This window comes from Pterocles gutturalis, unplaced genomic scaffold, assembly GCF_000699245.1.
Source record: "Pterocles gutturalis isolate BGI_N339 unplaced genomic scaffold, ASM69924v1 scaffold23248, whole genome shotgun sequence".
In the NCBI taxonomy this organism is placed as follows: Eukaryota; Metazoa; Chordata; class Aves; order Pterocliformes; family Pteroclidae; genus Pterocles; species Pterocles gutturalis.
The window spans coordinates 24,021-48,446 of NW_010123711.1; the positions used below are offsets into that span (position 1 = coordinate 24,021).

General features: G+C 48.8%; 1 protein-coding gene across 1 annotated transcript in view; it reads left to right on the plus strand.

Annotated features, from left to right (window-relative positions):
• The window catches only part of LOC104465106 (kin of IRRE-like protein 3), a gene marked incomplete at its 5' end in the record, with an annotated part of 41,410 nt that overhangs the window by 14,873 nt on the left and 2,111 nt on the right, over nucleotides 1-24,426 (plus strand). The window contains 2 exons of the mRNA XM_010078023.1: nucleotides 18,785-18,942; nucleotides 22,077-22,227. Of these exons, the coding sequence (XP_010076325.1) occupies nucleotides 18,785-18,942; nucleotides 22,077-22,227 (309 nt within the window). The remainder of the gene's footprint in view (nucleotides 1-18,784; nucleotides 18,943-22,076; nucleotides 22,228-24,426) is intronic.

Consider the following 24,426-nt stretch of genomic DNA (forward strand, 5'->3'; position numbering starts at 1 on the left):
AAAAAAAAAAAAATCATAAAGAAGTCCCGCAGCGCTGGCCTAGTTAGGCTGTACCCAGCTGTGAGCTAACGCTGCTGCCCCGGCGAGACCCTCAGAGACACCTCTGCTTGGGAGGAAAGCACTAGATTTAAAAAGCAGCACATCAGTTTAGGCTAATGTGGGGCAGAATGGGTGCAGCCCGGTAATTAGAGCTAGATCTCGGAGATGAAATCCTTCTCGGCCATGTTTCATTACTCCTAGCTCCTCTCAGCCCTGCCTTGGCAGAAAGGAGCGCGTTAGGACATCTCCCACTCCTCCAGCACTAAGGTGGATGCTTGTCAAGACTTTTCTCCTGCCAGGGCTTCGGTCATCGCCAGGTACCGCAGGGATGGCCGTAGCAGGGTGACGGTGGGGTGGGAAGGACGGGGAGCACCCACCGCCCCAGGTGATGCCTCTGGGAGAGCTGCAGGAGTTGTTCCAGACTCCCAAAACCTCCCGTTAGATCTGAAGCAATAATTTCCATCCTCAGATGGAGCTGCTCCATTTTCTGGCTGTCTCGGCTCCCAGGGCAGGACTTGAAGGTTTGTTGCTTCCTGATGCTCTTCAAAGGTACCTTTGACTGGTGCAAATGCAGCAAAAAGGATGGAAAAGTAAAATTGCAAAGGTTTGAAAACTTTCCCTTTTGAAAAGAAAGATTTTGCTAAACTGAGCTGAAAAAAAGACTGATCCATGGGAGCAAAACATTCTTTTGAGCCCCCCATTCTTGAAAATTGCTGCCTTGGTGGGGTGTGTATGTCCCCATTTGCCTCCCTGGCCTTGGACATCTCCTGGGACGTGCTGCAGTGGCTGGGAGCCCTGGGCTCCCTCCTGGAGGCAGGAGCTGTATCTCCGGAAAGGTTTGTGGCCATTAACACCCCTGAAAAATTAAATCAGAGCCATTACCACCCCTCTCTCCCAGCTTTCTGTGGAGCCTCTCTCCTATTTTTCCTGTCTCCTCTGTACTTTATCTGATTTCCACAGCCATTGCAGACCCTGGGACGAAGAGCATCCCTGGGGATGTGGGTCCCCTCACCCTCCAAGTCCCCCCGACACCCCACTTCCCTCCATCCCTCCATTGCTGCAGCGAGAGCACCCTCTCCTGTCTCAGCCTGCCTCACTGCATTTTTTATTTTTTTTTTCCCTGCTCCCTTCCCTCACATAGAAACCAGCGCTGAGGCTCTCATCACATACCAGGGTGACGACATGGGTTTGGGGACCCACACCCGGGGTCCTCCTGCCAGCAGTCTGTTTAGGAGAACTGGGGGAATATTAAAAAAAAAAATATTCTAGGAGAGGTCTGTTATAATTACTAATTAGACCTGGTTCTCATTATCTCTCTTTGCAATCCCATACCTGCTGCAGAATAGCTCCGGTTCCTCCAAACAATTAACGGAGAGAGTCTTTTACGGCACATGGGGTGCTCGCATCGCAACTGCAGCCTCCGCCGACTTATGAAAGAAGGGCCGACATTTAGAGAAGAACACTGTGATCAAATTAGGCTAAAATTAACTGGAGTAAATTAAGAATACCTGGGGGGGGGGGTTCAATGTTTCCCTTTCTTTTCTGCCACGGAGTCGCCTCTGGGTTCTGTTGGCGATGCTCTGTGTTGGCGGCGGTGCTTGACTGTGCTGAACCCAACGCTCCTGCACTTAAGCCGCGCCTTAATGAGTCCAAAGTGAAGGCTGATGCTTAGCGTTAGGAAAAATCATGCAATCTGGAGATTGTTTTAAATAGCAGTGGGCCAAAGAAAATAATAATCATTTGTCCTCTTCTTTCTTCTATTTCTTTCATCCAGAGAGGAAGAAAGAAGAAAAATGAGGGGAAGAAACTTCCCTTTTTTCAGGTTTTTTGGTCATTGGAAAACTGGAAAATTCCATTTTGTCTGTCCAAAACGAAATGTTGGAACTAGATGATGTCCAAGGTCCCTTCCAACCCAAACTCTTCCATGCTTCTATGAGTTTATTGTCCTTTCTCTGAAAGTGCAATGATTTCCGATGAGCTCTGTTGCCTGTTTATTCCTGGTGGCACAGGTCACTTTGCCTCATGGTGGCATGTGTGATCCCTCTGTGGATGCCAAGATAAGGAGGTAGAAAGGGCAGAACTCCCCTTTTGTTTGTGCTTTTCCCATTCCTGCACCCCAAGCAATTCCCTTCCCATGGCTCTGGCTCTTTGGCGATAGTTCTGTCGATTTTCCTCCTGCACATCCTCCCTTGGGGAATCCAAGAAGGAAAGGTGTCCTGCCTCATTCCTCCAGCATCCTTGTAGGCATGAAAGGGGAAAATTAACAATTCTTTTTGCTTCAGGGACAACCCTTTCATGCGAATCATTTTTTGGAAAGTGGCAAGCATGGAGGGTTTTTTTATTTGCAAAAAAACCACACAGGGTGTTGCCATCTCAAGCCGGGTTCTAAACTGGTTTTGTACCATCCCGGCCACTGTGGAGGGTCTAAAAGGAGAAGTCAAGCCCTCTCCAGGCAACTTACACCCCTGTGTAAGTTTTTCTCCCTGCCCTACATCTCAGCCAGCCCTTGCATTAGTGCAGCACACCAAAGAGTTAATTGAAATTTAAAAAAAAAAAAAAAAGAAATAAGCTCAGGGCAGAAGCAGCAGCATCCTTTTTCTCCGTTGTAATGAGTCGTGTGTTTGCTGAAGGTATTCCTGTTCCTTTTGCCGCTCTCCTGACCTCCTCGCCTTGCTGCACACCCCATTCCTGGTCAGGACCATCAGCCCTAATTGCTTTCTGCTCGGGCCTGGAACACGGACGGTTCAGCCAGGCTGCAAGAACAGAGCAAAAGGAGGATGGAGGAATCGGAGGATTAATCCCCGGCTTTGCTACGATGCTCGTGGTGCTGGGCGTCCCTGCGGAGTTCACTCCTTTCGAACAAATGAGGACAGCCAGGAGCAGGCAGGGTCCACCCATCCCTTCGGGGATGCGAGACCAGGAGTTAGTTGGAGGTGAAAGCACCGAAAAAATAATTACAAACCAATTACTGACTCATCTGAGGTCCTCAGCAGCTCGGAGAAGGGCTGGCAGGACCTGGTCCAGCCTGGAAAACCACAGGGTGGTGCTGGGCAGCTTGTCGGGGGGTGTCGTGGCACGTGGGAGGACCTGTGGGGGCAATTTGTGCATTTAAAGGAAAGCCAAAGGCGGAGAAGGATGCTCTTGTGTTTTCAGTGCTGTAAGCTGGCATGGTGCTTGGTTTAGCCCAGGAAGGCTCGAGTGAAGTGACCAAAATCGGGGCTAAAATGGCAGCTGGCACTTGCTGATATCTCCCCAGCAGGTAAAAGTGACATCAGTTGCCCCAGCATGGTCTGAATTCATCGATGACTTAAGCCTGGGACTGTCGTTTCCCTGCTCCTGTAGGACAGCCCTCCTCATCTGAGCTCCTTCCAGCCTTGTGCTCCCCAGAAACCAGCAGCAGTCCTAAATTTCTCTGTGGATTGGGCTTTTTCTCATTTGCATGGCTGCAGACGGGTGAATTTGCCACCAGTGCTGTAACTGGGGGATGCTCATCCAGGGTGGGACGTTGGTGGCTGCGGTGGGGACATGTCCTTGGTTGGCATCCCCAAGCCTAGAGGTGGGGAGCCCAAAATGAAAAGCTCCTTGATGGGTTTTTTGTTTTTTTTTCTTTATAAATAATCCCCAAACCAAGCTCCAATGCCAGCATGGCTGTTTGCAGATGTGTCGAACCCTTTTTTCATTCGAAGCGAGGGTTTGTTTGTCAACCTGCTGCTCCCAAGCACCGGGGATGAACACCAACGCAGGGAGGCTTAGAAATGGCTGCGACGCACAAGAGACACTCCAGAATTAGATGTCAGGTCCCCAAAGCCTTGAGACAGAATGAAAAAGTGAGGGAAATTCTAGTGAAAATAAAAATGCTTTACCTCTGCTGTTGGTGGAGCATCCCAGGGTCACATTCTGAAGCTTGGCAGTACCAAGGACTAGAAATGTGTTGGTTTTTCTTTGATGAAAGACTCTGCTCCTCCTCTCTATGAATGGATTTAGGATCTGGGCTGGAAGAAAAAGGAGAAACGATGCGACAAACACAGAACAGGATTTGTTGAGGCTGAGTTAGCTGGCAGATGGTTGCTGCCCATCTTTTCCATCCTGCAGAAGCCCAGAAAGTTATTTCCTCTCCCAAAAACCATCCAAGACCCCCAGGAGCTTTCATGGCAATGCTATAAACCCCATTTTCTGGCAAGGGGATGACTTGCTAGGTGGGCAGCTGTACCCCATCCCCGTTGACCCCTTGATGGGGTGGGAAATGGAGCTGAAGGTGGAGGTACCTCCTTGTTTGAGGTTGTTTTGCCCCAACCATAATGCCCAGCACCTGCCTGGGACCAGTCTGGGGTGAATCAAACCACCTTCCCCTCCTCACCCCTTCCTCCCATCTGTCCTTTCATGGTCCCCCCTCCCTTGGTGTCAACAAGAGCTTCGTGAAAAAGCACCAGATGTTCTTTTGATTCCAATTTATTCAATATTTTAACCTAATGCAAGAGATATTTTGCATCCAGCAGTGTCAAGGCAGACTGGGCTGAGTCCCTGAATCCCTGCATGAAAATTTCCTACCTGTCTCGCTGACTTGACAGCAGTGACTCACTTCCCAAAAAGCTTCTCCAAAAGTCTGTGGAGCAGCTCTGCCCTGGTTCAAGCTGTGCAAAAGGACTTGCAGCAGGAGAAAGCATCGGGTTTTGCCTGGGTGAAAATTTTTGCGTGTTTTGGAGGTTTCTTGCAAAACGGAATCATAACTGAGAAGGAGAAGAGTCAATAGTGAGTAATTCATCTGCCATGCAGAACGTGAATATATGGCCTGCAAAGCCAAAAAAATATTTTTCCTCTTTCTGGGCTACTTTTCAGACTTTTATGGTAGCCTGTAGACCAGAAAAATAGATGGAACTTGATCCTGTAAATTATGCTAATTATTTAACAGTATTTATTATTCTCTTATTCCTGGAGATCCTTGCCTCCTCCGACCGGAGTCCTGAAAGGCAGGAATGGGATGAGGGTGGGCAGGAAAATCCTCACTCCTTGGAAAAATACCCCGGAGCAAAGCGGAGGAGGAAGAAACATGGACAGCGTTGGAGCCCATCGGAAATCTCTCTCAGCCTCATTACCAACAGTGATCCCCTGACACAGAGCAGCAATTTACAGGCACCATTACAGACAGATAGCGAGAATGGCCTATTTTCCGCACCTCCTCTACATCACGTGATTCACAAAGGATAAAAATAATTAGCCGGAGTGTCTCCGGGATGATTGGCAAGTGCCTGGGGGCTGAGAGTTCCCCTGATGTGCCATCCTTGCCTCCAACGCTTCGAAAACTTTGCCGAGAGGCCAGCTCCGTGGGAACAGTGTATGCAAAAGGAAGCTCTGCCCCATTGAGGGGCTCCTGGGGGTTCACATTGGGTCCCTGCCTGTGTCTTTAGGGCTGTTGTGTCTCTAAATCTGGTGCCACCAAGATGGGCTGGTGCCATGGGGATAAGCCAGACTTTGGGTCTCCCTTCTTGCAGCAGGCAGGAGCTAGCTCCCACCATCTCTTGTCTCTCTCATCCCCCTCCAAACAGCCTCTCTGCTTTTCAACCTTATCAATTTTTCAGTTAATTGTTAGGCTTACTAATTTGCACTGTCAGGGTGTCGTTAATAGCAGAGGGGGTTTGGGGACAGGGCTTGGAGCCATCACTCAGTGGCAATATGGGGACAAGTTGGGACCAGAGGAAGGAGCTCTCCATCCCTCTCCTGCCTCCCAAGCCTCATCCCTCCCAGCCTCCTTCTCCACCACCCACTCCCTGTGTCCCCCTTTTCCCATATTTTTCTTGCTCCCTCTCCACCATTTAACCCACCATTTCCAGGCCAACATACCTGTCTCAAAATAAGAGCTCGTAAAAGGATGGAGCTGGTGGTTTTGGGTCCATGCACTTGGGTCCAGACTTTTTTTGATCTGTGTGACTTTTTTTCCCATCACTAATAAGTTCACTAGGAATTATTTGTTGTGCAAATCAAAGCTGGCAAAGCCTTTTGCCTGGGAAAGGGCAGCAGAAGGGTTTGCATTCCTCAAGTGCTCGTGCATTTCATGGGAGCCTTTCCAAAATGGAAAGTTAAGCGTGGGAAAAACCCAAAAAGTCTGGTTTGGCATCCTCTTTTGTGCTAACTCAGCACTTCTTTAACAAAACTGACCTAAATTCCTGGGCAGTGTTCCCTTCCCATTCAGCACAGCCCGAGATTCTCTCTGCTTTTTCCCTTCGGCCGCGGAGCATCGCAACAAAACCCCGCACATCTCCCCGACAAACTGACCTTGTGCTTTTTCATCCCTCTTTTCCTTCTCTTCCCTTTCTCCCCATCATCCGACAGCAGCCGCCAGGACCCGAGTGATTAAACCCTTGGAAGGCAGGAGGGGGACATTGATGGATGTTCTTGGTAATGCCAGTGGCATCTCTATCTGTCCGCCTTGCTGGGGAAATCCATCTTCTGCTGTGCAGAAGCTATTGCAGCACAAGGCAAGGGCTCCCAGTGCATGCCTGGCCATAAGGTTGGTGCCCATGGGACATGCCGAGCATTTTAAGTGGTGTCCCCACTGCGGTGGATGATCCAGCTCTCCTCATGACAATGGCAATGGGACAGCTCATGTCCCATCCCATGGGAGCAGCATGGACCAGGGGTGTCCCACTGCCAGGGCTCCAGGAATGCATCCCAACCTCCACCTCTGCCACCAGAAAAAAAATCTCTGTGGCCAAGGTTGGCCAAGCAGAACCTACAGCTCATGCTGGTTTTGGCTGTACTGGGAGGAGATCCAAACCAGCTTGGAGTTGGGGGGCTGAAGCATCCCATGAGCATTGCCTTGGGGCTCCAGACAGGGGCTCCCATGCTCACGTTTATTTTCTTGGTAGCATTTATGGTTTTTTACAGACTTTGGGATTTAGTTGTGGGTGAAACTGAATGAGAGCTCCTCATGCACTTAGAATAACATGAAAAAATGTGAAAAGTCTGATGGAGCCCCTCCCTCAAAAGCTGATAAGCTGCTAAAAAAAGAGCATCACCTCCCAGCTTGTTCTGTGTCCTCTGAGACTTCTGTGTGTGGCTGGTTGAGGTCGTTTTTGCTCAGATTTGGGTTAAAACTGAGTATGGTGAGGGCATACCTGGTACGATGGGAGTTGGGATGTAGTTAGTGCTGTCCTGGCTGCGTCGCATCAGGATAAATCGTCTCATCTCTGGTCTAAGGAGGAGAACAGGCTCAGGAGAGGTGGTGCTTTCAGCCCATGAGGTTTCCAAGATGTTAGATGGAAGAAGAATATCTAGAACTGCAAGAAAAAAGAAAATCAACTAAAAATCTTAAGGAAATGCAACTATTTCTGCTCGCTTTTCTCCTCTTTCCTCGCCTCATTTCCCAAGTCAGGCCAGACGCGCTCAGGTGCACCGTCACCCTCCAAGAGGAATGAGCGCCCTTGACCAAAAGGCTTCCCCTATTGACATGTTGCCCTTTTGCTATTGAGTTCTTAATTAAAAAAATGAGTAAAATTCCACCCAAGCAGGCGTTTTCCCTGAAACACTCCATCAGTCAAAAGAAAAAAAAATTAAATCAATATTCTATTTAGAAAATAAACATTTGGGAGCAGAATATTACTTTTTCACCCTGTTCTTCCCCTTAAAAGTTACCTGTTTTGGTTTGGTTTGTGTTTTTTTAGTGGTTTTTCTTTAAGCTACACTCCTTTCCCAAAGGATGGGGTGACACCTCTATCTTTGTGCTCTTCCCTTGCAAAAACACCGGGATGTCACAAACCCAAAGCTGTTATTCTCAGGATCCTTCTGTCGTGGCTTTAAGCAGGCGCTAGGAAGGATTCCTGCCATTGCAACCTAATTTTTTCAAAATTTACAGGCTATCGGGGCAAGCTGCATTGACAGGTCTGGAACAGATTTTTAAAGGCTTGGGTAATTTATCTTAAAAAGGGGATCTGCTAATGGTTTATGCAAGAATGGATGATCTCAGGACAGGAGGGCAAACAAGGGTATTCAAACTTTGCGCTTGCAAGGCTGAACCTTTTCCCATTGGCATGCGATGGAGCTGCGCTGCTGCGCAACAATGGGATTCAGACGCGTGTCGATCTGGAAATGTCGCGATTGATCGTGCTCCTTCCTGGAAGGGTTGGGTTTCCTTCGCAATATCTGGTCTCGACCAGTGTCGGAGACAAGGTCTTGGCCAAACCCCAGCTGATGGTTGCTGGATTTATCCATAATTATTTGCTGCTGTGGATGAAGGAAGGTCTGCAGAGCCCATGAATTCTGTAAATTCGGGACACGTGTTTTCTAACCTCCTGGAGCTCCTGTGCTGGATGCCATGGTCGGTTTGTGTCCAGCAATGGTACCAGGGAGATCAAGTGAGGACTAGCGTTGACAGATCTGGGAGGTGGCAGGGGATTAGTCTCTTTCTCGGACCTTCACGTATAATTTCTGATGGCGTCTTACACCCAGGAGGGTTGGGCTCTATCCAGATCAAAGCTCTCGGCTCCCCGCCAACCCCTGTGTGTGCCGTTCTTGTCCCAGTGCTACCACGACACAACCACCAAGCGCCGTATTTCCGTCTCCCCGGGGGGTTTCCTTGGCGTGAGCTGCCGTGGATTCCTCAGCTGAGGACCCAAGCTGGAATCTCCCCTTGGCAGAGGGTGGAAAGAGCATCACTTAACACGACGAGCAACCTATTCCCACCTAGGAGGGATCTCCAAGGACTTCCAAAGAGGAGTTTGGGCTGATGGGTGCAGGAAAGGGATGGATCAGACAGATGGATCCATCCAGAGGCAACACCTCGCATCAATCTGTCCTCATCCAATCCCACATCCCATCCATCACACCCAACCATGCTTGAAGGCTCTGGAAGCCTCTCCATCCCTTCCCAAACTCCTTTCCCTCTGTTTGATTTGCTTACCAGGGATGGAGAAACTACAGGAAGAAATGAACAGGCATCGTGCATCCATAAAACATCAGGAACAGCTCACATCCTAGGTACAGGCAGCGTCGAGGGGATTGGTTGCATCCTGGTGTAAGGTTTTGTCTTTTCTCACCCCATTCCCAGTCCCAGCTTCCTCAGTGACAAGTCCTGGCGGAGCCAGGCTCTCTGCCTCCTGGGCTGGAGCTGAGAAAAGCAGTAATGGGCAATGGGTTAAATGATAAACCATTATCATTTCCTAAAAGGAAAACAGGAGAGAAAAAGAGGAGAAAAAGGGCAGGAAAAGAAAGGGAAAAAAGGAAAAGAGGAGGAAAAAGAGAAAATGAGCCTTTCAGCTTTAAAAAAAAAAAAAAAAAAGAAAAAAAAAACAACTCTCCCAAGCCCAAAATAGAAAAAAAACACTCTTCAAATTGCAGTCTAGGCATGACAAGGCACGCCTGTGATTTCTCAATCAAGCACCAGCGTGCCCAGCGTCAGTGGGAGCAGGAAGGGCTCCTCCATCATCCGGAACAAGGTACCTGCACGTCCCAGCTGGGCACGGCTGGGAAATGCCGCTGGGACCCCGCAACTGCATCAGCACCAGGGCCGCAACAGGGAAAATTAGTCACCGAGCTAGAAACACAAGTGACTTTTTTTTTTTCCCCCTCAATGAAAACCAGGCAGGAGGTTGGAGGAATGAGGCTGGAGATGCAGCAAGGCTCAAAAAAAAAAAATCAAAACTAAACCTCCCCTTGCTGTCCTCGCCCTGCAGGAGGTGGGGAAGGGCTGTGCCCATCCCCAGGGATCTCCCACACACCCTATTTTCTGAGATAAGGATTTTTTTCCTGGTGCTGAGCATCAGGAGGTGATGCCCTCCCCACTCTTGATACAGGCAGAGGGATGAGTCCTTCCCCTTCCAGCTCATTTCTTTACAGATTTTTTTACTTTGCTGGTGCACTGGGCTCCCAGTAAAACCTAGTTCATCCAGGCTGGTCCCTGGAAGGGCTCAGCACTTGCCATTGGGCTAGCACATACCTGTGGGCTAATGACCAGAAGAGTGCTGGCCGGAGGTCAAGGAATTTAGAGCTTCAGGATGGATCCAGATAATCAAAGCCTAATTTTAACCCTTGAGTCCCAATCTCTGGCTTCTCCCAAGATTTTCCTGGTCCCTCCTGGTTTCTACAGGACCACACGGGTGCTGGGGACACGTGCATTTATTTGTGACTTGCTGGGGTGCCGTGAATTTGCCTGGAGCACAGGAGGGACCCAGTGCTCTGCAGATCCCAGTAATAGGCAAGAACCCTGCGTGCGGGTGAAAAGTGGGAAACACGGCTCCAAGGGTGTTCGAGTCTTTGAACCTTGCTGGAACAGGCAGGATTCCTCCCATCCTGCAAAAAAAAAAATGAGATCTAAGAGCAGCTGGCTGAAGGAGTTTGCTCCAGAGCATCCTTTCTTCCTCTTTTTTTTTTCTTTAATGAGCAGTAATAATCCTTTTTTTTTTTAAACAATTTGAAGATATCTGACAAACGGGGAAAAAATAATGAATTCCGTTTTTTCGCCTGCGTTCTCTGATCTGTCAGTCTGCACCCAGGAGCAGTGTGTGCCGCGGGAGGAGGAGGCGGCGGCGGCAGGGGGTGCTGGCCTACATTGGGGAGATAATTTTTTTTTTCTGCCTTCTCCCTTCCAGAAGAAGGTTCAGGAGCATCCTGCAATTGAGGGGAGCCAGGAGGCATGTTATGCCATCGCTCCCTTTTGTCGTTTTTTTTGCTTTGGATTTTTATTTGCGGCTGCGGTAAAGATGGATGTGCTTGGAGAACCTCTTCCCTGGTTCCCATGGGCTTGGGGGGTGCCATCACACCCCCAAGGTGTCTTAAACAAGGGACTGATCTGGCTGGGAAAGGCGAGGATCCACAGCAGCTTCTCTTCCAGTTCAGCAGAGCACCTACTCTATCCGTGCCTCAGTTTCCCCTCTTTGAGATGCACTGTTCTCTGCACTGGGGTGGGGATCATACTAATTAATTTGATTATTACAGCGGTAACAAAGCCAGTAGTGCAGATAATTTCTCCTCTGTTCCATCCCATCCCTCCCAACGCACCTGGGAAGCTTACCCTGACCTTCCTCCATCCTCCCAGGATGGATCCATCACTCACCGTCACCGCAGGTCATCACACATCCTCCTCTTCATCATCACCACCAACACCCTTCGGTTTAAGGAGAACCAGGACCACCTCTCACAGACACAAGGAAAGGAAAACCACTCCCTCCAAAGACTTTGGGACATAGCTGTCGACATGATCCATCCAAACGATGACTGGATTGGGAGAATTGAGCAAGCAACTGGAAAATTCAGTATATTTATATAGAGAGAGCTCCTTTTCAACTGGAAGAGGAAATTTCAAGTTTCTTACTCTTTGCAGAGAGAATATTTCAAGTAAACAATCAATACCCAGCATCTGTCTGTTTATTAAACTTTGAAGGGGTTTGCCAAACTTTTTTTCCCCCCCCCCACCTCCTCATATGAAAGGCTTTTCAGTAGAATACAAATGCTCGCTTATCCTCAAAAACATCGGCTCATGCTTTCTCCAAAAAATAGATGCTGCCCACAGCCAGGACTCAGACGATTTCAGAGCTTGGAAATTTGGCTTAATTCCAGTCTGATGTGAAAAAATAAATAATTGAGACACTTTCTAGGAAAGAATCTGGGACCAAACCCCACCTCAGCTTGAAAAAGCAAAGATAGTCCTCTACATGACCTGGAGGGAGATTTGGGGAGGGAAGAGCAGCCTCTCCGGGACAGAAAATGGGAAAGCAGAGCTGAGCTGGTCAGTTCAGGCAAAGCTTCGCTGCAATTAAATAAAACCATCTCTGCAAAGCTTTGCTACAGGACCCCTCTGGAGAAATCCAGCCTGCTTGACCCAAAGAAATGGAGAAATTGGGGTGCCAGGGCAGCACCCCTGGGTCTGCTTGGGATGGAGAAGCAGCATCATTACCCACCCACCCTCCTGCCCAGACACCGAAATGCCACAAGACAAATAGGACCAAGCAAGAGCTGTGCTATTTAAACTTTCATCACTCTTCTTTTCCCCTCCCTGCTCCCCTTGTTTCTTTTGATTTATTTTTTAGCGTGTTTTCCCCAGGCTGTGCTGTTCGCCTGCATCTTTTCTTCTCTCTCCTTTCTTCGCTCAGCACCAGCCAGGCGCCTTTTCCGAGGGCACCCGCGGCTGCCCTGCATTTTTCAGCCTGTCCAAGCTCAGCAAGAAGAACGAGGCTGGGCACAGAAGGATAGCAGAAGACCTCTACCCATAACCTCTTTCTATTTCTACCCATCCCTGGCCAAGCAGGGACTCCAGGGCAGTTTGTTAAGACTTGTCCATAAATCGCAGAGCGTGGAATTGCCAAACCAGCCCCATCCCAGGGTGGGCAACCCTGCCAGGGCTCAGCATGGGAGGGATGCTGAAGGGGTACCAGTCATGTAGGCATCCTCCAAACGACCAGTCGTCCATCCCACGCCGATCTCGGCAGGGCCAGAGGCTGGCAATGCTCTTTGAAGCCATGCCAGCGTTGGCATCGTAGCCCTCTAAATTGATGATGCACAACATGGAATGGATTCTTTTTAATCACAGGCAGCTTTGCCGGTTGTTTTCCTAGCAGGAGAGCTGAGCTTCATCCTGCTGAGCAGCCTGTGGACAGAAACGGTCTCCAGGTTTCAGACAAAGGATGTAAAGGAAAATCTGGTCAGTCCTGCTCGGAAGAGGGAATATTACGGGCTGGAGTCAGGACTCTCAGCCCTGTGATTGATCCCATTTGGAAACAGAGCACTTTTTCCTTACCTGCCATCTGTCAAGGGATCACGATCCTAATTCCATCAGGGAGAGGTAGAATGGATGCACGGCCAGATGGTTGTGGGGAAGATGCAGTTGCCACCCAGGATTAGGTTTCCTCCAGAGCTCAGGTCACTGAACCCCGTAGATTTGCCGTAAGTCACCCCTGAAAAAAACCACATAACCCATGACAGCACTCGGACACAGCAGATTCTCAGCCTTTAAAGCGTCGGACAAAGCCTAAGAGCCGGTTTCTATCCCTCCCAGCTGCTGGAAATGCGAATCCTAAATGTATGAAGTCCTGATAAATGCAAAGCGAAACATTGGTGCAGCTGTAAGCTGCTCTGCAGCAGTTTAGGGCCTCACAATTTGTATCCTTCAGGCTCAATAATGCAGCGAGACCCTCAGCAGTCTGCTGGAAAGCTGCTGCCGGAAACACAATTGCTAGAAAGGGATTCTCTTATCCAGCATAGCAAGCTCCAACCTAAAAAGCTTTTTTTTTTATAGCCCCTTTTCCTCCTCTTGGGAAGCCATCCTAGATACTTGATGAACCAGAGACCCTTCTTTCTTCCCCAATATCCCAATTTTCCTGCTTTTTTTTTTTTTTCCCCTGGGCTTCCCCCAGTTGACCGCAACCAGTTGTGTTCTCCCAGCCTTCATTCTGACAAATTAAACAAGCTGATCTCTTCCAATCTCACCTGGTAGGAAAGCAGCTCTTTTCCTTCCATCAGCTCCGCAGCCTTTCTCCAGGCAAGGTCAACATGCATGAGCATGGCCAAACCCCTCCAAGATCTTCAGCTCAACACCACTGCCCTCTGCTAAGCACCCCCAAGGCTGGTGGGGAAAGAAAACATTGGCTTCAAAGAGTTCCCTGCAGTTATCAAGCAGAGAAGAGGATGTGCCGGTCCCAGCAATGCTACAGCAGCTAATTAACTTGTCATTTTGCTGAACATCATTAACACCAAGCTTATTATCAAAGTCTTGCCACGTTGACCCTTGTAAAGGGCAGGTGTCTTCTCCCTGACAGCATCTTCCTGGGGAGGAGCCACAGAGGCTGTGGGTTAAATCCTGCTCCTTTCATCAGCACCTTGCAAGCCAACAGACCTGGTTTTAAAGTGTCCCAGCAAGGAGCAGAGATTGGATTTGCGAAGGCAAATGCTCTTTGAAGGATTTGTATTGCAAAAGCTTCTGCACAGCAAGGGTTAAAGTCACCCTGAGCAAGTGTACGACAATGCCCTCGTAAGCTCAGATTGTCTACAGGAGGTGAACGTGCCTCTTTGACAAGCCCGCAATGCAACGTCTGAATACACAAACGCTTCACCGCGCCAGAGCTGAGCTTCCAGATCCACCCTCGCTGCATGAGAGGATCAGCAGAGCCGGCCCAATCCCTCCAGGCTGCCTCGCTGGGGCTCCCGATGCTTTCTGCACTGTAGAGACAAAATTCAGGAGCAAACCTGCCCTGGTTAGGCTTGGCTTTGTCATCTCCACAGGGCTCTCACTGCCGCACCAGCTTGCTGGAAGACAGACAGACCTGGAGAGGGCTGGGAATGCTTTAGGTCTACGCTTAGACTCAGATTTGGGGATAGGAAGGGGTTGTACTGCATTATGATCAACAAAATGCTTTCTGGTCTACACTTAGGCTCAGATTTGGGCCTAGGAAGGGTTTGTAGCACGTTGTGATCACCAAGATGCTTTTGGTCTATGCTTAGACTCAGCTTTGGGAGTAGGGAGGGTTTATAGCTCATTGCAAACACCAAGAGCATCTTCTGGTCACTGCTGTTGGCTTAACACACATGTGAGATGAGCCCAGAGCCTCGAGTGCCGCAGATGCCGTAGGGAAGATGAGCAATGCGTCAAGGATGCCATACCCAAGGGATGTCATTCCTCAGGGGACACTGTGCCGAGTCTCACGTCAGCTGAACACTGCAGATCCATGGCTTGGAGCAACCCTCAGGGGCTGTTCATTATCTTCCCTTCCCCACCAGTGAGCGTTTGGGGTTGAATCTCTTAACCCTGTCCCAAGAAGAGGAGGTTTGTTACACAAACCCAACAAAAAAAAAAAAGCAGTTGGTGTTAATTAGGAAGAAATGCTGGTGGCTGGAGGGTTGGCTTTTTTTGCTTTCTGCCACTCCCAGGAGCTGACTTGTGCCTGGAGGATCCTGTTATCTCAATAAATATTGCTGATAATTGGGGCTCTGTCTGCTCACCCCAATGCTGTCCAGCTGACCAGCTGCCAGGAGCATTTGAGACATCTATTTTATTTCTTAGTCAAGTGTTAGCCTGGGGTATTGAATAATGCCACGCGGTCTCGTTGATTAATCATACAGTTGAGTCTTGACTGTTTGCAGGAAAGCCTCTAACTAGCCAACTCATTGAAGAAGCTGCCGAATGCACAGCCCAAGAGCAACACTCATTTATTTGTGTTTTCTTTATGCTGATGTGCCATAAAGCGTGTTTTTCCCAAAGCACTCCAAAGGGCAAGAAGCAGGGACCCCCAAGCTGTCCTTACTCATCTGCGCAGCCCATGGCTATGGAGCCTGTCCAAGGCTGCTTGAAAAATATTCATAATATTTTCAAATATTTTGACAGAACATCAGGGGTTTGATGGGGAGAAGCTTGTCCAACTTTCTTGGGAAAGTTTTGTCTGTGGCAAAATAGAGAGCAGTTCCCAGGGGTACTTTGAGGAACAGGGAACCTTCTGTTGGATGGTCTCACCTGCCACCCCAGGACATCTCGGTGCAGTGGCCATTTGGGGACAGTCTGGACTGCCGCCCCATAAGCATGTCATCCATCTCTCTGGCTTGTTCCTACTCCTGGGGGCTTGAGCCACCAGTGCTGGGTTCCTGGATCCCGTATCTTTCCTTCTCTTTTTAGACTCTCCAGAAATTTAAAGCTTAACTCCATCTTCCTTGCTGGCAGGAACAGCTCCAAACAATTATTATTTCTCTCCCTGGATTCATCCAAAAGGCTAGTTCTTCTACCTCTACACATTTAAAAATCAGGAGAATGGATTCCTTAGCCATGTGTTATAATAATAACCAATCCTGGGAGCACCCCAGATGAATAATGGATCATGGCTCCATGCTACCAGCTTCTTGTTCTACCTTCTTTCTTCTTCTCCTCCTCCTCTTTTTATCATTCAATCTTCTCTTCCTCCTCCTCTTTTCCCAGGCTGGAGTTTGAGTGTGGAAGGAATACATCCATCCTTCATTTTGCACAAGTTAGAGCTGTTGAAGAAACATCTCCTCCCCAACCACATCCCCTGGTTAGTGACCCTGAGACCATCCATAACTCATGGAATACCTGGGGGATGAGAACCTCTTCCTTGGGAAGACATAACCAGGACCCATTCTCTCTCCTTCTCTTCTTACCTCCTTAAGCAGGTCCCCAAGTCTTGCTGCTAATCCAATAGAAGAAAACAGGAGGTTAGAAAACTAGAAAAAAGGTTTTCTGGCGCAGGGAAGTCAAGTGGTTCCATGCATGAGGTTGTCCCCTGTCCCATCGTGTCCCCTAGTTTTCATGGGCAGCTAAGGCTGGACTGGTTTGAGGGGGTGATGTTAAGCTAGTTGCTGGAAAAGAAAAAAAAAAAAGAAAAATCTTTAGGTGTTAGCCAATGGGAAGGGACACCGGTCAGGAATATTAAACAACCCACCATCAAAGTTCCTTCATTTAATTCCAAGATGTTGTTCAGGGAAGGGCTTGTGGGTTGGGTTTTTTTCCCCTCTGCACAAGATGAATTTCCAATATTTTACAAGCTGAGGTCAAATTCAATTAATAGCTTCAGTGAGGGGAAAAGAAACTATTGAAAAATAGCAGGGTTGGGTTAGTTTTTTTTAAAACAGTATAAACTCATCCAACAAAAGGGTTATTCTTTAAAAAGTGAAAATAAATACTTCTTTAATAGTTAAGCAGCACCAGAATGAAGCGGAATTCTCCACATTTTCATATTTCAGTCTGATGCCTTTCATCTAACCTAAACCACACATTTCCACATTTTTTTTTTCCCCCACTCTTGTAGCCTGGAAAAAAGAATGTACATTTTGGGTCCATGTAGAAAAGCTGTCCCCCTGCCTCCCAGTCCCTGGGTTCCACCTACTGAGCTGAAAAATCCCATTACTCCCAGCGCTTGGCAGATGCGTGCATGACCAGTGTTGCGTGCAACCAGCACATCTTCCTCGCCTCCAAATCCTGCACCGACACAGGCGGCCACCTTTGAATTGTCGGAGAACATAATCCCTCGCCATCTCCCAAATTCAGCCCAGCGCTGGAGGAGCCAGCGAGGAGTTTTTAAATATTTCTCAGCCAGCTAAAGGAGGAGAAGCAAAGACATATTTGGGGATTTCAGAGAGGTCTTCGGCCAACTTCAACCAAGGTAGAGCACATTTCCCCCAGCTGCATCCCCTCAGGAAAGATGCTGGAGGGGAGGAGGCTTTTGCCAAGAAGTAATTCCTTCCAACATGCTTTGCTAGCTTGAGTTCTTCTTGGGCAAGAAGGTCTGCAACAGGGATGACTTTCTGCTCAACATTTCTCCTGGCTTCCCAATGCTGCACAAGCCCCAAGAGGTCCTGAAAAGGGTGGGCAACACGTCTATATGATACAGGTTGCCCAGAGATATTGTGGCTGCCCCATCCCTGGGGTGTTCAAGGCCAGGTTGGATGAGGCCACTGGTCTAGTGGAAGGTGTTCCTTGGAACTAGACGATCTTGAAGGTGCCTTCCAACCCAAACCATTCTGTGATTCTGTATCTGTAGTAAGAGTAGCGTTTGATTTTCCAAAGGATTTGGTTGGGAAGAGCAGGACAGTATGGACCTCTCCATCTTCAGAGCAGGTCTCTGCTAGAGCAGACCCCATCTCTTCAGGAGGGAAGGACAACCCCTCTTTCCATCTGAATTTCCCATCTCTTACCACATTGGGGATTTTCAGAGATACCAGGCTTCAAGAGCAGGTCACAAAAGATGAGACCATGCTCAGGTGCCCATCATCTCCTTCTTCCATCCCCATCCCTCCTCCTCTCTAGCATGAAGCGCTTCCCAGCACAACACAGTGATGCCCATGGGCTGTGCGATAACCTGTAACGAGGACACAGCCTCACACGGGCTGTCAAGCCAAGGTGGTTTCAAAGGAAGGTTGAGATCTTAAACATCTCCTTGACACCCTCCGGCAACATCTGCTTTCACAGAGGGAGATGCTTTAAAAGCCTCGCCGTAGCGAGAGGGAGTCTGGCTGAACAAGAGGAGTTTTACAACCTTTTGTGCAGTGAAACGGCAGCACAGACAAGGAGGGAATGCGCCGGGGAAATCAAAGCAGAGCAAGGGAGTGCTCAGGGGTTCCTCCATCCCTCCATGATGTGCCCTCTTCAAAGGCAGGCAGCTGGAAACCACCCTCCTGGTGCCCATAAGCAGCTTCTCACCCCCAAGTGCAATAGATAAGTCCACATCCAGCTGCCCTTCTCCAAATCACCCTCACCTACCTTCCAGTTTGCAGCTGGAGGAACAGGGGTGAGATCAAAGCCCCTCTGACACCCATATTCCATGTCCAGCAGCAGCCAGTTAGACTCATCTGGGGAAGACTAAGAACAGCAGAAATATTTCTTTCAAATAATTTCCATCCTCCCCCAGTTTGCAGCCCAGGGACCTCCTGGACCAGAGGTGTTTCTATTTAGTAGCCCCTTGGTGGCTTTCTCTTGATCCTTCATATTACTCCAAAGCTCAGACAACCTCCTGATCTGTGTCCGCTCTAAAAACTTCAGCCAGTTTGTGCTGCTGGGGGTCAAAACTGGGGCACAGCTTTCATGGGAGCCAGCTCTTAGATGGGGCTGCACACTGCCACAGCTCCATCCGAGCTATCTGCAGAGGTCTGAGAGGTCCCAGGCCAGTCCTGGGACAGGGGAGGGTGAGCGAACAGGATTGTGTGGGTTGGCTACCAGCCAAGGGTAAACGCATCCCAGTAGCCCAGAGCCCACAAGGAACTCCAGGAAGGTTGGTTTGATCCCAGCAAATGACCTTGTCTCCTCTGTGCTGTTTCCTTGCAGTTCCTCCAGATGATCCCATCATCATGGGGGGGCCCATCATCAGCCTGAGAGCAGGAGATCCCCTCAACTTGACCTGCCATGCGGACAACGCCAAGCCGGCAGCCTCCATCATCTGGATGAGGAAAGGAGAAGTCATCAACGGAGCCACCTACTCCAAGGTGAGGCAGGATGGGGCTGGGAGGGGACATGCTGGGCTCTTCACAGAGCCCCAGAACATCTAGGGCAGCACCTTCAGCTCTAAAGAGTTGAGAATCTTGCCTGATATCACCCCATACAACCTTCCTGATGGAGAGGATGGAAAGAACAGGAGGATGGAGAAAACCGTTGTCAAAATGGGCTCTGCTCTGAATTTGGCTGGTTTTTGTGCCCTCTCAGAGCTTAAATTGCCTGGAAAGCCCAATTTTCCCCCAAAAAGTCTCACCTGGGGGTGGTGATAATATTGTGTAGAGCAGCACAGTCAGCACTGACCTGGTCTGGGCTGTGGCAGAACTTCTGGATCAAAAAGTTGACGTATGTCCCCTCCTCTGAGTGCAGTTTTCCATGAAGAATTGTCAGGGCTGTTGGCAATTTTTTATTTAAACAGAAAGCCTTTTATTGGGTCATAAAGGAAAACATCAAAGAGCAATCAACAGCATGCTCAGAATGAGTACCCACATGTTCCCCTGTTTAGAGATGCCTGATAAGTGCTAAAAGATCCAGCAACACTTGACATTTCTAATGAAAATTTTCTAAAGAACAAAATCCCAGATGTAAAACGGGTCCATTTGCAGCCATTTGTAATGCAAGCGGACTTCAAAGTCAGGAGTTAAAGGCATTCCTCTCAAGCTCCTGAAGATCTTTTTAATAAACATTTTACCCTCTGAAGCCTCCATCCAGCTTTGTTGCAGCACCACCCTGATCTACTTGGAAAAACAGAGGAGCCAAAACACCCTCCTCCTCCCCATCAACATCTCAGCTGAAGGATCTGATGGGTGGGAAAATTGCCCCATGCAGTTCAAGAGGCAGCACTAATTAAAGCCAGAGAGAAATGACCTCTCCTTCTTTCAAATCAAGTGGAATTAATTGAAATCCAGGCTCTTGACACGCAGTTGTTTATCATCGATTCTATTCACCCCAAGCTTTCCTCTCCACTGCAGGATGCTCAGACCTGGCTCTGGGGAACCAACACAGGAGCCCTTTCCCCTTCAGACCCACCAGTAATGGGTAGTAGAGAAAAAATAACATCCTTCCTTGATTTTTTCTTTAAATTATTTCCAACAAAAATCTTCTGAAGCAGAGCAGCTCCATCTCACATGCAGATTTCCACGGGATTTTAAGCAGCTGGCAGGGATGGGCTGGAAGACATGCCCTAGTCTGCCTGGGAGAGCATCTTCCCCTTTTCTTGGGGATTGTGTTGACCCATCTGGTGATGTTGAACCTTAATTTCTCCTGAATTACTGGAGATTTTCATGATACCCTTCTATAAATGCTTCCCTGGCAGGAGCAGGGAGAAACAATGCACCAAGGCCAGTGGTGGTCAACCAGCACCAGCTGCGCAGAGCTTGGCACCGCAAGTCCCCACACATGCACAAGAAATGCAAACTTGACCATTTTGGGGACTGTCTTAACCTCGTGAAACATGAAAAAAAAAAACCACCCTTCAGAAAAGCCAATGGCCAACTTTAGCCATTTTTTTAATAGGAGGTCTTGATTTTTGGGAGTCTGAGAACCCCCTGAGGCTCCTTTTAAGAGCATTCCTCAATTTTCCTCCTTCTTTCAATAAAACTAAAACCTCACTTAGCTTTCATTCAATCCAGATATTCCAGGCAACCAAGAAGAAACACTGTTGAGATTACCAATTGCCTAAAACCATTTATTCTGAGTTATAATTTCTTTGTTTCTCTGAATTTCCAATCCACTGCAATCCCAGCCAGGCACTACAGAATAACCACAACTGACCAAACCTCCCCATACTTACCTTGTTCCCTCTTGAAGGGGACAGGGAATGGTCCCTGGAGCCATTGGGGATGGTGTAGGATCCAGCAGAGGTGGAACATCCCATAGGGTTTGGAGAGTAACCCAAAGCTTAAGGCACTGGGTGGAGAAGATTCTGCACAGGCGTGGGGTCCACCACATCCTCAGCACCAAAAATGGAGCTGGTACCCAAGGGGAGGGCACGCAGGGTGACAATAAAGCAGGGACAGAGCAGCATCCTCACCACCAAGAGCACAAGAGGAGCAGAAGAGATTTGGTGGTCCTAGAAAGGTCAACCACAGCTCCACCATCTCCAAAAAGTCCCTAGAGATGAAGCAGCTCTGAAGTCAAGCCAAGAAATCCACCCACCCCACCTAAAGTAAGGTTTAGGCTTGAAGTGGAGCTTGAATAGAGCTCCTAAGCCTATGGGTGAAGAGCTCTTGGGTGGGGACCCCCTGATGAGGTTCATCAGGGAAATTAAGTGCTGCTGGTGCACCCAGGCCCTGGTGATCACACACTGATGGGTTGTGGTCCTCCTGCTCCCCAGCTTCTGGGCTGGTTGTGGGGATGATTTCTCAGCATCTATGTGTGAATGCTGCATTGTGATGAACCCAGGTGGTAAAAACATTCATCTTATTGCCATATGTTTATAATTCAATAAATAAATTCTATTTTGAGGAGGAAGCTTGAAGGATGCAGACTTAGAAACTGTCCAAAATAGGTAATTATGGGATGGGTGTATCCATGGGTGGTTACCCCTATTATCATCAGATGGGAAAAGTGTGTTTCTGGTGTTTCTGCTCCCTGGAGGTTGTTGATAAACTGGAGAAAGGTCAGAGGAAGGCACAGAGAATGAATAAAAGATGGAAAACCATACAACAGGCTTGAGGTTCTGGATCTCTGGCATCCTCAGGTCCCCATCACAGTGATGGGCTGGACCGGACCACTGTGCAGCAGCCAGGATCACCACTCCTTGCTCGGCAAAGTGGTCCAGGAATCTTTTTACAGGAGGTGACAGGAGGTTCAAGAAGCCCTGTTGGTCCCCATCTCCCTTTTTTGGGGACAACGAGTGACGTGTGTCTTGCTGGAGCTGTGATTCCCAGGTTGAGGCACAGCAGAAGGGTGCTAAGCGCCCGATTCCCAGGGAATCGCAGTGAAATTTGTCTCTGCTATTCCCCTAAGGCTTCTTGGCAGATTCCAGGCAGGGGAGCAGTTATTGCGGAAAGTTCTGCTTGGCTGAGAAACCCTACGAGCAAGGAGCCTGGCACAACTCTCAGCAGGGGGAAAAGACCCCTGTCTTGTAGGAAAACACCTTTTCTCACCTATTCTCCCCCTACAGACCCTTCTCCGCGATGGCAAGAGGGAGAGCATCATGAGCACCCTTTTCATCGCCCCTTCCGACATCGAGAACGGCGAGAGCATCGTCTGCCGCGCCACCAACAAAGCCATTCCCGGCGGGAAGGAGACCTCCGTCACCATCGATATCCAACGTGAGTGTCCGTGATCCCAGCTTCCCTGCATCCCTCCATCGCTGACTCCGGTTGAGAGTGGGATGCTGGGGTTTGGAGGTTTCCCTTTGCTGGGTTTTACTGGTGTAGTGTGGTCAGAGATGGGAGATCTCATCTCCCCAGAATTCCACGGACGCAAACACCCATAGGGATAGGCTTCTTCCCAGCTTTTGAGTTTAATATCCATGGTTTTGAGCAAAAAGAGCACCAGCTGCCGTGTTCTGGGTGCACGTAGCCCAACCGTGTCCCTGATCCAAGCGTTTGGGGTCTCTGGAGCAGGGATAGATCCCAAATGGTTTGGACTCGGCAAGCAGCATCTCTGGCTACAACCAGTCGTAGAGATAAGACCCATTAAGATTTTCTGTTTCCAGTTTTACATGCTGTTCAACGGCAAGTTTTTTATATTATTCTCCACCGAGATAGCACATTAGACATCTCATCGGTGGGAAATCTCCCTCCAGCCTTCGTTTGCACCCCCCCCCAATTCCTGCAGCTGTATTTGCCAACAGATTTGCGAATGCAGGGTGGTGGATATTAGCATGCCAGCTGCTTTCCAAAGCCCAATTAAAACTGGCTGAACAAACTCGAGAAAATTTCACTGGATTTTTTTGCTGCCCAGAAGATGAAGAGGCTGTTGGGTCACCGGGTAGCATGTCCTGACACAACCGGCTGGATAAAACAAGATAGTAGCGTGGGTTGTTATTCCCCAGCCAGCAAAGAGTTTTACAAGAGCTGGAGACGCACGAGCGTTCTCAAAAACAATGCAAAGCCGGAGACATCATTGGGGCAGGAGATGTGAGCTGAATGCCTGAGCCTGATGGAATCTGCTTGGAAAAAAAAAGAGAAAAAAACCAACCCACTAAAGAACACCCAATTTCCACTCCGAGCCATTAAATACTCCATGCTGTGAACGTCGTCGTCATAATCTCCTATCCAGCTATTAAAAATATGTTGTTCTTAATGGGCTTTAATGAGAATATCAATTTCCCAGCACTGGATGGGTGATGGAGGGATGGAAGAATAACCAAGATGGATGGTGGGGTGGATTTCACCCCGAATGCAAGAACCCAGTCCATTAGGCTTCACTCCCAACTGGTTGTGTTCGCTTTGTGAAGAGCTAAAGGTATTTTTCTTAAGTAAAAATTATCCAGGACACTCGTTTCTCCTGGGAAACCATCCTGGCTGCAAAGACAAAGTAATCTGTGAACCCTTCTGCACCATCCCGGTGAGGAAAATTGGTCCTGAGGGTCTTCTTCCAACAGCTATCAGAGAAGCAGCACCTTGGGGTGGAAAAAAAAAAGTGGTTTCTGCAAAAAAAAAGGAGGTAGGCAGCAGGTTTGGGCTGGAATAGCTGAGTCATAAAACCCTGCTCTCCCAAAAAAAAAAAAAAAAAAAAAAGGAGGTGAGGGGGATGCAACTGGAAAAAAACCAAACCCGAGCAGGGTGTAATGGAATCACTAAGCGACTCCAGCTGGAACATCTGTTCAATGCGATTTCCATTCCAGCAGCCACATCAAAGTCAGCCTCCTGTGAGTTATGCGCCGAACATCGCGAGCGGGATTAAAATCATGTCGAATAGTTTGATACGCCATCAACTATTTATACTGCCGGAGCCCGGTGCCTCGATGGAAACGCTTGCCCGGCGTGCCGGGATGGGGAGGAGCGGGGTTAGTGCTTATCCAAAACCATTTGCTCCACACACACGTGGGATTACTCATTTTTACACCTTTTTTTTTTATTATTATTCATGGCAAGAAGGGATTTGACTGTATTTTTTGCTGGAGGTGGGAATAGGAGAAGGAAAGTGGTGATGAGCAAAGTGAGGGGTCACATCCCTGGGTCGGAGGGTCTCCTGCTGCATTTCTCCTTGTAGGATTGGTGTGTTTGATTCTCTTTTAGGCTTCTAGCTCCTTGTTCTTACCCGTCTGCCCCACAGGATTCAGGATGGAGGTTTGAAAGGGCTTGGCGGGGGGTCCGGATGGTGGGGAGCGATGCTGAGCCCCCCGATGCGCTCACGGTACCTGGGCTGCGAGTGTTTGCACCACACTCCCGTAGGCTGGCTCTGGCTGATTCCATCACTCAAATTAATTACAAGAAGCCAGGCAGGAATTATAATTGTCAGTGAGCGGAATTACATTCTGATGAGTTACAATATGTGTCTTTCCCCCCCCCCCCCCCCCC